General features: G+C 41.8%; 1 protein-coding gene across 2 annotated transcripts in view; it reads right to left on the bottom strand.

Moving 5' to 3' along the window:
* The window catches only part of SNX25 (sorting nexin 25), a 179590-nt gene that overhangs the window by 43972 nt on the left and 122017 nt on the right, over nt 1–13601 (bottom strand). For both annotated transcript variants that reach the window (XM_075610238.1, XM_075610237.1), the window contains one exon: nt 2320–2510. In XM_075610238.1, the coding sequence (XP_075466353.1) occupies nt 2320–2510 (191 nt within the window). The remainder of the gene's footprint in view (nt 1–2319; nt 2511–13601) is intronic.

Genomic DNA, 13601 nt, shown 5'->3' on the forward strand with positions numbered 1-13601 from the left:
CATTGCAAATGCATTCAATGATTACTTTGTGGGGTGTGCTACTAACTTAATAGCGAAACGCAACCCAAACCACAAACATGAACCTCATTCTGAGAGTGCCCCTATAGCCCCACCCTCTCCCAACACTGCCCACAATTTTCAATTTGTCCCATTATCCGAAGAGGGGATTACACAAGCGCTCCTCAAAGTAAAACTAAGCAGCCAATGTGGACCTGACCTACTACAATCTAAGTTCCTAAGACTTGGTGCCCCAGCCATTGCCTAACCAATTGCTTCCATAATCAACTCTATTCTGTCTGCAGGCCATATCCCCAAGACCTGGAAAACTGCCAGAGATGTCCCAATCTGCAAAAGTGGGGGCAAAAACACGGTCTCAAACTACAGGCCAATTGCTCTTCTCCCAATACTATCCAAAGTCATGGGAAAAGGTAATTACTATACCAAGACAAATTTTCCTAGCCAATTCCAATCTGGCTTTCGCGCCAAACACTCCACAGTAACTACCCTGCTAAAAGTTTGCAATGACATCCAGTGTGGAATGGAACGGGGACAACTCACTGGTGCAATATTCCTAGATTTTGCAAAGGCTTTTGATACTGTTGATCATGCTATCCTGCTTAACAAACTCCAGTGCTCTGGAATAGGGAAGCATGCTTTAAACTGGTTTCAGTCCTACCTATCAGGTAGATCCCAACATGTGTCTATCTCGGGCTCTCCAACCCCTTGGATATCACCTGTGGTGTCCCGCAAGGCTCTGTTCTGGGCTCCCCACTCTTCTCAGTGTCCAGCAATGATCTTCATACAGCTTGTAAGAGAGCTTCAATACCCATGTATGCAGATGATACAATCTTATATGTACACAGCCCTAGCCTCTCCAACCTTGAACACATAAATAAATCTGACTTTTTGAGACTTTAAAATTGGATTTCCCAAAACAAACTGTTTTTAAACACTGACAAGACTATAACAATGGTATTTGGGACCAAGGCTAAATTTTTAAAGCTTCCAATGAATGAGCTCCTGATCAGAACCAACGCTAACACCATCCTAACTCCTGTTACTAGTTTTAAATACTTGGGCATATGGTTTGACTCATTTAACATTTGGGATGCACATTGATACCATGACATTCAAAACCTATGCCAAACTAGGTGTACTTTTACAGGAACAAATCCTCCCTAAGACTGCTGGTCAGAAAGTGTATCACACAGCAGATGCTAATGCCAATTATTGACTATGGAAGACATAGTATACGGCTTGGCAACCCATCCAACCGTAGCAAACTTGATACCGTCTACAATTCAATAAGCGGTTTTGTTCTCCAATGCAACTACAACACACATCACTGCGAAATGCTCAAAGAACTAGATTGGTCATCACTTGAGTCTAGGCGCAAAGTTCACCTTTCCGGTCTTGCCTTCAAATACTTTCTGGGCAAGCTACCCATCTATCTGAACAAGCTCCTCACCCCTACCACATGCAGCACTTAACTGAGATCTGACTCCAAAAGACGGTTCAAGGTTACAAGGTTCAGCAAAGTATCCGGCCGTTCCTCCTCCTCTTACCGTGCACCCCAAAACTGGAACAATCTACCAGAGACTCTCACAGCCATCACCAGTCTAAGTTCTTTCAAAACTAAAGCCGTCTCAGATTTTAACCTGGTCTGTAACTGTTACATACGCCTATAATATATTATCTCCAACTGTGCATGCAATGTTTTGTATATAATGTATACCCAGTTCACTTATGTAACCATGTATTATTTGTCATCTTAACTCTATGCCCCAGACATACTTGAAAACGAGAGGTAACTCTCAATGTCTTACTTCCTGGTAAAACATTTTATAAATAAATATTCAACTGTGCTGTGAAGAAGTCTGACCCTTACTTGTGAAGAATGTTCTGTGCATTCACCATCACTTACAGCAGGGGGGCGCAAACTTTTTTCCCTGCGCCCCCCTGACGGCTGTCCCCTCGCTCCCGCGCCCCCCCCAACCCCAACTTACCCGCGCTCCGGCGTAATGACGTCACATGACCTCGCAGCGTCATTTTGACGCCGCGTTGCCATGGCGCCGCAGGGAGGAACCGGAGCCACGGTAAGTAAGGTTTACAGAGGCCCTGCAGCTCCCCCGGCACTTAATTTAAGTGCATTCGGGAAGCGCGCGGGGCCTCTGTAAACCCCACGCCCCCCGTCGGCAGTGTCGCGCCCCCCCTCGGGGTCGCGCCCCACAGTTTGAGCACCCCTGACTTACAGTACACAATAGTTCGCAACATATCCTCCAACTCTTTCGATAGCTGAAAACATGTATTGCATCTTACCTTTTGGCTTTGGGGGCAGTCTACATCCTCTGAGGTTCCATCGTCTTGTTGGTCATACGTTGGACCACCAAAGAACCTTATCCTCTTCTCACACTGTTTTTTGGCCACCGTCAGCTGGTTAATGTACCTTTTCATATTACGGGCTCTCAGCAGGTCAGCTTTCATTGCAGCCGTCTCTTTGCCTTTGGCATCTGAATCAGGGACAAGCAAAAATAAGATAAATTCACATTTAAATGTTGCTAGAATGTCTGTACAGGCAGATAAGGGACAGGTCTGCAGAATCTACCACTCACTATGCTACATAGCAGAGAAGCGAGATTTAACACACAACCTGTAGCATCACAAAAAGGAAATAACAAACACCTTAAATGCAATTTCCACAATAAAAAGTTTTGAGAAAATGCATGAAATCAAAACACTTTGAAATATCCAGTGTTTAAGTTTGCTATTTTTTCCCCCTAGAAACATTTACCATCCAACTTCAGAAAAAAAAGAAGTAATTATGCAGCACAATACTGCATGCTGTGGGTAAAGAAGGCAGCTATCTTTTACTTAGGGTTGCCAGGTGTCCAGTATTGAACTGGACTGTCTTGTATTTGGGGACACAGTCCAGTAAAAAATGAGAGGTACTGTAATACTGGCCATGTGTGTGTCCGGTATTACCTCTCTGAACATAGTGACCTGATGGCTTAGGGGGGGCCGAGGGATTTCACTGGGCAAAGAGAGAGCAGGGCTGTTGCAAGGGGGCTGGGCAGCTTCCTCCATCCTGATTGGCTGCTGCTGGGTAATGCAGCCAATTAGGAGGAGCTGTCAAAAGCCTGGGGGTGGGGCTAAGGAGAGGAGGAAACAACATTGAAAGGGGAGAGGGGTGTGCGCGCGCGTCGCACCTTTCAGCATTGTGTCCAGTATTTTTGGAGAAGCCACCTGGCAAACCTTATTTACATTCCCCATGAACCTGAACAATACACTGCTATCACAAAGAAAGTCAAGAATCAGTGCATTTAACGTTGCAGACCAAGCAATATCCTACATGTGTTTTTGTTGTTGTTTTTTTTTCCAATAAATCAGTTCTGTACTATGAGAAAGTACTGGCAGCATTTTTTTTAAACAACTCTTAATGACATTTATAATGTATTATAATGTAACAAGTATTTTTTGTTTCTATAGCAACCATTTACAAAGTCACGTCCCCTTCCTCTTCTGAACCAGGCTCTGGCACACCCATTTCTGTGCCTTGCCCCCTCTCTAGCAGTGCACCAATTGTATCTAGTGACTGCCTGGTCACATGATCTTCCCCACAGAACTTTGCATTTTTGGTCCTCTTCTGCTGCACTGATGCCCATTTAGTGAACCCCCAAACCAAATCTTCGCCGAATTGTATGGATGCACATACAGTATTAAAAAGGAAATAAAAATAAATAAAAGCAGCTTGGACTGCTGCTTTAAGGCATATTAAATGAATTTGGGCAGTCAAAAAAAAAAGGGGGGGGGACGGGACATGTCCCATCATATAAAAAACAAGACGACAAGATCGCACAACTCATGGTGTAAAAATTCCATTGGTGAAGATATCAAGGCGAGTATCGCACGTACAGAAAATAAATTATTTTGGGCATGCTATGCAATGACCAGCATGTTGTTACCGCGATCAACCAAGGACTTCTTTGGTGGGACAGCGTCGGCTGCAGGATCTGATGTCAGGCAGCCTCCAATCCTGGCTGCTTAGCAGACAGCCTCCAATCCTGGCTGCTTAGCAGGCAGCCTCCAATCCTGGCTGCTTAGCAGGCAGCCTCCAATCCTGGCTGCTTAGCAGGCAGCCTCCAATCCTGGCTGTTTAGCAGACAGCCTCCAATCCTGGCTGCTTAGCAGACAGCCTCCAATCCTGGCTGCTTAGCAGACAGCCTCCAATCCTGGCTGCTTAGCAGACAGCCTCCAATCCTGGCTGCTTAGCAGACAGCCTCCAATCCTGGCTGCTTAGCAGACAGCCTCCAATCCTGGCTGCTTAGCAGGCAGCCTCCAATCCTGGCTGTTTAGCAGACAGCCTCCAATCCTGGCTGTTTAGCAGGCAGCCTCCAATCCTGGCTGCTTAGCAGGCAGCCTCCAATCCTGGCTGCTTAGCAGGCAGCCTCCAATCCTGGCTGCTTAGCAGGCAGCCTCCAATCCTGGCTGCTTAGCAAGCAGCCTCCAATCCTGGCTGCTTAGCAGGCAGCCTCCAATCCTGGCTGCTTAGCAAGCAGCCTCCAATCCTGGCTGCTTAGCAGGCAGCCTCCAATCCTGGCTGCTTAGCAGACAGCCTCCATGGAGTAATAGCTTTCATCCGAGGGTTCAAACAAGACAATATAGGAGTGGTCTGTGACCGCCGTGTACAGTATAAAAATTATGCCAATCGGATAGCTGACCGGCAAGCTAATCATGGCTCACCTGTGTAGCAGGTTGCTTGTTCACAAACGCCAGTGTGCGGCATAAGCCGCAAGGCAAGGAACTGAACACAACCAAAGCTGCACAGGAAAGTAATGCCGTTTTAACAATAGAATAACCAAAGCAAAAACGAGGCCAATACCATGTCACTAAAAGCATCCGTCACAGAAATAGCCGACAAGGTGAAATATCACTCCTGTGCTTGGCGTGTGCCTGGGCTCACCTGTATCGCAATGGCCAATAATGTCACCTAAAACGCTATATGTTTGGAAAAACGGGAGAATGCCTAGGCACAGCCGCAATACTACCTGCACAGGTATAATCCAGCCACCAGCAGATAGCCGCCACGGAGGGTTAAACAAACATTCCAAAGTGGCAAAATTATTAAATCAATAAAATACTAGTAAGATACTAGTCCGCCAACGCATTTCATAGGTATAGACCTATATCATTCCCTGATGAGCAGAGTTCATTATTGAATAAATATGACATGCAAATACCATTTACTAAGTCTATTCATCATGTTATATGTAATAACCTATACACAAAATTTATGCTGTGTATTTAGCAAGTTCCCTCACAAACTCTGTTTGCAAATATTAGAGGCATGGTTACATTATTCATAGTGAACATAATGTATAGTCCAATCAAGCTCATTATTAAAATACAGGACAATCGCTTACAGAGTGACATTTTCAGACCAGCACTACAGGCATACCCCGCATTAACGTAAGCAATGGGACCGGAGCATGTATGTAAAGCGAAAATGTACTTAAAGTGAATAACAACCTTTTCCCACTTATCGATGCATGTACTGTACTGCAATCGTTTATATACGTGCATAACTGATGTAAATAACGCATTTGTAACAGGCTCTATAGTCTCCCTGCTTGCGCACAGTTTTGGTACAGGTAGGGAGCCGGTGTTGCTGTTCATGACGTGATGACAGGCGCATGCGTGAGCTGCCGTTTGCCTATTGGGCGATATGTACTTACTCGCGAGTGTACTTAAAGTGAGTGTACTTAAAGCGGGGTATGCCTGTATATAAATAAGTGTTTTTATTAAATTGTAATTTATACAATTTGTATAGTGATTAAAAAAGAAAACACAAGTGCGCACCAAGATATGAGAAATGAAGTAATAATAAAAGATAGTAACCACTTTCATGAATAAAAACTTTAATAATCCCCGATCTCGATCATAACTTCTTTTGTAGGGCATCAAATAGGGTATGCAGGGGCAGTATCAATCCTCAGAAATCAGTCCCGCGCGCTGGGGCTGTCTCTGTAGCGCTGTAACGCTGTCAGACCTCCACGAGTGTCAGCGTGGTGGATTGCGTAGCACGTATGCGCAGGAAATGAAGCCCCCTGTAGCTGTCCTTAGGATGCCTGTCCGTTTCAGTTTTGTAATCGTGATCGGAATAAAAACCACTGGTGTGTATACTGGCTATGACATAAATATAAGCCAGCAACACTATTCGCGACGAGTTTCGTATACGAAAGTATACTTCATCAGGCAGTATCTGGGGCACCTGTCTGGGGTCCTTTATATGTCTGTCTAAATTCGTCATTGGTTAATACCAATGACCAAGCAACCAATTGGATTGATAGTTGAGAGGGGTGGTTTGACTTTCGAATATTCCCCTCTCATGTTTAAATCCATAATGTTAACATGGGTTTAATAATAGTAACAGATAGGTTCAGTGGCATTTAAGAGATCAAAGGGTAATTATACTTGAAAGCAAAGGTGCCACACAATAAAAAAGACATATAAAGTCATACAAACAGGTAACCCCCTATAAACAAGTGTAATAGATAAAAAAAAATATATAATAATATGAACAATATAGATAAAACATTGTGCAAACACATTACAAACAAATGCAACACATAATAGACATTTATCACATGAAAATAAAAAGGAAGAATAATGGGAAAATACCAGGGGGACAGGAGAACAAAAAATGGGAAAAAAGGATGAATAAAATGAGGAAAAAAATGAGAGAAAAGGAAAAGAAAAGAAAAAGAAGAAAAAAAGAGAAAAAATATTGTACAGTGATTAACTTGTCCTCAGAACTATGAGGTTCTCCAGGGCACTACTTACTATATAGTATGTATACTTACTATACAGTATGTTTGGGCTGATGTATCTCTGACACCAACAGGGAAACTCACAAATGTTATTTAATTCGGAAGCAAGACCTCATAGCTCAGGTAACAAATCAAATAATAGGGATACTGCTACTAAAAGAAAAAAACAGCCGTCAATTCATTATAGCGGCATTTTCTTTTCATAATTATCAGAATAATATGTTTCCCTTAAGTGTGTTTCTCTTCAGAGCATAATTATATGAATTCATGTGACAGCAATTGAAGCAATGTTGATGTGAACTGTTTCAATTAATTAAATACAATGCTATAAAATGATGTTTTAATCTCTATCCGGACTTCTGGTTTTAAATGTTGTTTACATCCTAGTTTGAGATTTGGGGGCATATTTATTAAGCCAACTTAACTTTTATTAAGACAGAAATGCCAACTTCTCATCTGCTGCAGTATTACGTGTAACATTACCAAAGTCAATAGAGATTGCTAAACACATGAGCCTGTCCATTTATGGCTCTGCCTGCCAGCCCAATACAAACCTTAAAGTGAGTTTTCAGAGGTCACAGGCTGCTTAATAATTCCCATCTTTAATATATATTCTGTACATAGACTAGTGATTCTGACTTTGTTCTGCACCGAGACACGCGCCAGGATTTTTGGAATGAATGACACCTGTGCTGCTTTAAGCCATGCTTTGTAATGTGAGAGTTATTCTAATTGGTCTTGGCACCATGTACATTGAAATTCACATTGTGTTCTCTCACTTTGCTGTCAAGACTCTAACTGATTACCACTGATGCAGTTGGGATTCACTTTTTTTTTTGCCCAGAATAACCTCCCTGTGTTGGATTTGTACTCTTCGTGAAGCTAGAGAAAGGAACCACATTCAAGTTAATGAATCACAAAGGAAGTGCGGCCTTTGGGCAGGCTCTGTACCTTTCTTAAACCTAGTTTACGTGTCCAACCTGTTTAATGCAGCAGGATTTGCTTGAGCAATCGTTATACTTCTATAGCACACATGTACAGTAACCATTATTTCCCTAGCAAAACAGCATTATTCCTGCTTCATTTTCCAAAAGTCTCAGTCCATTGGAAGTATGTATTTTTCTGCACAGATTATGGGAAGCACATTTGCCTCTCAGAAATAGCCTTCATCTACTGTAATATGAGACACTAGTCACATTAAGGTGCACAAAGACATTGTGTGGTTTCAGTTGTGTACGAATAGCTCTTCTTAGAAATGAAATTAAACGTAAGACACTTGCCCACAAGTAATACCTCAATACCTGCAAGACCATGCGAGGCTGGAACAGGACTAGAAACTGGTATATGACCATCACCGTGGGACTGAAGACTCAACACATGCAGCTCAAGCCTTTTTTTTTACATGTACCGAAGTAGCATTACCAAGCAGGTCTCACTACTTGAGGCATATGGGTTTCGGGACCGGTCACCCTTGGACCTGTGTATAACCCCACAAGCTGGTCTGCTGATTACTGTTTGATTACACGCAGATACGTGATCAGAATTGCAAAAGAAATAAAAAGAAATAAAAAGAAAAAAGTTGCGCTAATCACCAACCTAATAACCAATACAGTGTACATAACAAACAATGGTGACATATAAATAAATATAATCCGAGGAAGATATAAAGTCTAAATAATACACTTAAGTCCAACTCCCAGAGTCCGTGAGGGGATCCCAAGTCCCTCCAAAATGGCTTAGAGAATAAAAAGATGTTTGAATATAATTTGTTCAAATACAAAAATACAAGAGTAGAAGAAAACATGTATTAATAAAGATAATTAAATCTACTTGGTGTTTTGTGTTAATTCGATACACTTACAGATGAACTGTTTTGTTCAAAAATGTCTTTGCAATCTGGATCTTCAGAGGTTAATTGGATAGATGCAGCTAAATCACCGGTGGGTCAGCTAAATCAGGATATTACTCGGTACAAAAACAGAGAGAAAAGATCATGGCACAATAAAATGTATTAAACTAAACTGGTTTAGAACAAGTATTGCACTTACAGCCAGCAAATTATGTAACAGCGTTGTGGATAGCTTCCCAGTATGTAGTTAGACTCTCTAAATTCCAGTGGCAGTCCTGTTCATACTCCGGGCTCCACAAACTCTACAAAATATTGCCTCCCTCTCCTAATGTCTGCTGTGTATGCCCAGGTTCTCAGATCTTTGGACGTAGATCCCTGACGACGCAGTTGTGAAACGCGTTGGATTGGGACTTACAGGCCACCATAGCTCGTGTGGATCTCCCTCTGCCTTAGATGTCAGCTGTCTTGCCCTGGGGGAGCCCGCACGAGGACGCGAGCGCGACCCTGTACGCCACTTTGGAAAATCTCCTCCCGTCTATCACCCTGTCTGTGCACAAGGTACAGGGAGAGGCGAAGTGTCCATCTACGTCCAAAGATCTGAGGACCTGGGCATACACAGCAGACATTAGGAGAGGGAGGGAATATTGTGTAGACTTTGTGGAGCCCGGAGTATGAACAGGACTGTCACTGGAATTGAAAAAGTCTAACTACATACTGGGAAGCTGTCCACAACGCTGTTACATAATTTGCTGGCTGTAAGTGCAATACTTGTTCTAAACCAGTTTAGTTTAATACATTTTATTGTGCCATGATCTTTTCTCTCTGTTTTTGTACCAAGTAATATCCTGATTTAGCTGACCCACCGGTGATTTAGCTGCATCTATCCAATTAACCTCTGAAGATCCAGATTGCAAAGACATTTTTGAACAAAACAGTTCATCTGTAAGTGTATCGAATTAACACAAAACACCAAGTAGATTTAATTATCTTTATTAATACATGTTTTCTTCTGCTCCTGTATTTTTGTATTTGAACAAATTATATTCAAACATCTATACTTGTCTCAACGCGCCGGAGTACATCTTTTTCTTCTCACGTGATCAGAATTCAAGTGGCCGAACTTTGTAGCTACATTTTCTCAGAATATAAACTGCTTAAATGCAAACTCGCATGATAAAATGTCAGTGTTTGGAGGTACGATCGGTATGCTTGTAACATTCAGAAACGGTATACAAACAGTGATCTGCTCAATTACTCAGATTCTGTTCTCATCAACCCCAAACAGTATGTGTTCCATGTGCTATTTCAGTGTGCTGTGACTGAAGGCTTAAAAAGAAAGCATGGGAACCAACGTACACGCACAATTAAGGAAAACACAATGAGGAAACCTAGTTGCTGCCTAATAAAGTGGTGCTAAACTAAATGATAACTTAATGGGAAGTAACCAGTGGTTAAGTACCACTACATAACTATTTTTCTTTTTTTTTTATTTGTGGCTTCCTATTGGGTGACCCTGGCGACCATCTTGACTGCTACTTTCACTTTACTGGCTAATAAGAAGTTCACTTTCGCCTGCACCAGGGGCACCCCGAGCACAGGGCAGCCCCAGGGGAGCCGATTCGACACACAGAAACTTTCTTCTTTTTTTAGTGCATACCATTTACATCTGCACGCCTAGCGCAGTCCAAGTGACAAAAACCTGCACCGAACAGCAATGGCAAAGAACCCTTGAGCACTTTCACATGTCTGAGACAGGTCCACAAACCTCCATTACTTTTCCTGTTTTCATCAGTGTTCCCCTGAAAAATGCATTTTTCAGAAACAACCTCCACACTAAAAAAACAACACTTCCTCTAAAAAAAAACTGTGACTGGACAACAAGCTTAGGTCAGGATTCCCCTATCCTATTTTGCTGGTGGGCTGACACCTGATTGTGGCCAGCCACCTCCCTATCCCTGCACCACTTTCAAAAGCTTAGTGCCTCATTGGCCGGCAAAAACAAGAGTTAGCAAGATATTGCAAAAGTACCAATCACAGAAGCACACCCTTACATTGGGGCCGCACCCCAAAATGCTTCCCCACTGACACCCTATGTTCTTTGGCAATGGGGAACACAGAGTCTTATTAAAATAGGGCAAAAACAGACATACACAGGCAGCATTCCACACCTAGATCTTAAACCCTCTAGAATTGTGGTTCTCAGATCCAGACTTCAAGAACAGGTTACGGTTTAAGGACACCCCTGCTTCAGCACGGGTGGCTCAATCATTTTGACTTGAGAACTGTTGTTGTGAACCACTGCTCTAGAACAACCAAATTTGGTTGTGTAATGAACACTTTGTGGTCATTTACCAAAATCTTCCAAATGCAAAACTGGTTAAAAAATTTTTTTTTTAAAAAGTACTGCACCAGATGTATTATTTAAACTAGTGATTAACCTGCTGCAATGCTTTTGAACCCGTTTTGCATCTGGGAGACTGTGTAATGAACACTTTGGGGTTATAATCCAACCAAGCTTTTCAGACATCAGGTCCAATGCTTTTGAAACAGATTTGCATCACTGGTTTGAATAATAAATCTGGTGGAGGTTTTTTATAGCCTAGTTTTGCCCATGAGAGACCCCTTTATTTCAATAGCAAGTAACTTTTATTGGCCTCTCCGTTAATGAGAGCCTCTGTCCTGCCAATGATCCCGTCATTGGAACACAGCCCGTTGGGGCAACAGGGAATGGTGCTGGCTAACGCTGTAAAATGCATTTTAGCACCATCCTGTCAAACGCAAATCTTAAGATTACAAAAACTATTTTCCTGACTGAATAGCTTCAATTTATCCCTATGTGGTTTGTTTTGGTTTGTTTTTATCACAAGCAGGAATTCAGATTCCTTTTGAATGCTAATAACATTCATTCTGCTGAAAACGGAGTGCTGAAACCCAGCTAAGGATAAAATGCACAGCTGTAAGCAGTAATTCCTTATTTAAGTGATTCATGGCATGGATAGGACGCAGAGAGAATTTAGAAAGACTGTGCGGTCTGCTGTTCTTAAGCCTGTATTACTTCACCTTTTCTACCTCTGTGTAACAGAATCCACAGTAAGAGATGAAGCTGTAACTGTGCCAATGAGTCACAATATGACCCTCAACAGATATTGCTGTAATTGCCAAATGATTATAACCAGCACTGTCTAATTTTCCTGATTGCAACATTTTCCTTGTGACACAATGCATGCCGTAATGATCATGTATTTATTATGTATACCAGTGCGCAATCTTTTACTTAAACACTAATGCACACTTAATTCCTACTCTCCAGAGACCTGCAAACCCTGAAAATCATTTAGAGACTGGAAAACGTTGAGATCTCAATTTTTAGCCAAATCTTTTCCTCCGTGTTCTGACACTGCTTTGTGTGTAAGGTAAATTAAAGGGGAACCGGCATATGTGTGTGTGTGTGTGTGTGTGTGTGTGTGTGTGTGTGTGTGTGTGTGTGTATATATATATACAAACACATACACATATACATCTATACACACACACACACACGTAGAACAGTACCAAGGAACTCGCAGCACTCGCTAAAGAATATAAAAGTATCTATTTATTCTATCAAATGAACAAAAATGATAAAAACTGGGCGACGTTTCGATGTCAGGTACTTTGTCAAGCTCCTCATTCAGAGTTTCCCACACTGACTCTTTATAGCGGTGGTGAAGGATCTTTGGTGCCAAACTAGAGACTTCCAGTTGGATGGTGGCTCACAGAAGGATCTCTGTTTTGTATATTCTTGCTGCTGGATGGTGATCCTGGTTGCACTGCAAGCACCACGACTGAGAAGATACGTTTTTTTACCTTTACCCTCACTTAAAAAAAAAACCACACACACACACACACACACACACACATAAATATTGGCATTTTAGTTTTCTAAGTACTAGGGCTAGGACAGTGGCTACATCCTGAGCTTTGAGGCTTTTGCTTACAAGACAGATGAAGTTCTGCATCGAGATGAAAAAACCTTTTAGGCTGGTTAAAAGAAGATACAATTCCTTCAGCAGGAGCGGTCGAGAGGCCACTCTAAATCCCTCCACGGGTCACCAGTACTACTGTACTGTAGTGTAGTGTAGTACATGATCACATCACTAATAGAAGTGGATATCCGCAGACAAAGTAAATAGCCTGCAGGGTCTGGTATTCAAAAGTTAGGGAGCAACATACAAGGAGGATGCCCTGTCATACTCACACAATCCATCTTAAACAAAAAAAAATCAAATCATACATATGTCCAGTAAATAATTCAGATATTAAAAATCGGAGGGCTGAAACCACATAAGGAATGTGAAACAAATGTAAATATCACTATTAATGCTGCTTTGGATAATTTATCCCTAGTAAAAATAACCTATGCCATTTTTTCTGGAAATATACAAGTATCAGCTAAATAAATTCCCTAACTAGCTCACTAACGGCGTAGTCTGCAAAACAACACAGAGAAATGTTGAACACGCCAACGCAGAATCAACTCGGCAACACTTCAACCTTGGGATAACCGTTACAAGAGCATTGAAATCTTGTTTTTAGAACTCAATTGTGTAAAACAATGTCTTGAAATGTAATCTTCTATGAATATAGTCTTCTACTGGGACTAAAAGGCGAGTTACAATTAGTCAATAATTTGCTGTCAAAACATAATGAAGCTTTCCTTCCTCTCATCCCTCAACTGATTCTTTTCACAGACACAAAATAATAATTATTCAGAGCTGTGCGAGTGAAAAAAAGAACAGGATTTTAAGATATAGGTTTTCAAACAACAATACATAGAACAAAAATATTCATACGTATCTGTAAAAGGGGACTGCTGTTATAGCCAAAACCATCTGAAATGAGAATACGTGTGGCCATAGTAACTATTGTAGCTAATGCAGCTGTGG

Source organism: Ascaphus truei, chromosome 1 (genome assembly GCF_040206685.1).
Source record: "Ascaphus truei isolate aAscTru1 chromosome 1, aAscTru1.hap1, whole genome shotgun sequence".
NCBI classification, from domain to species: domain Eukaryota; kingdom Metazoa; phylum Chordata; class Amphibia; order Anura; family Ascaphidae; genus Ascaphus; species Ascaphus truei.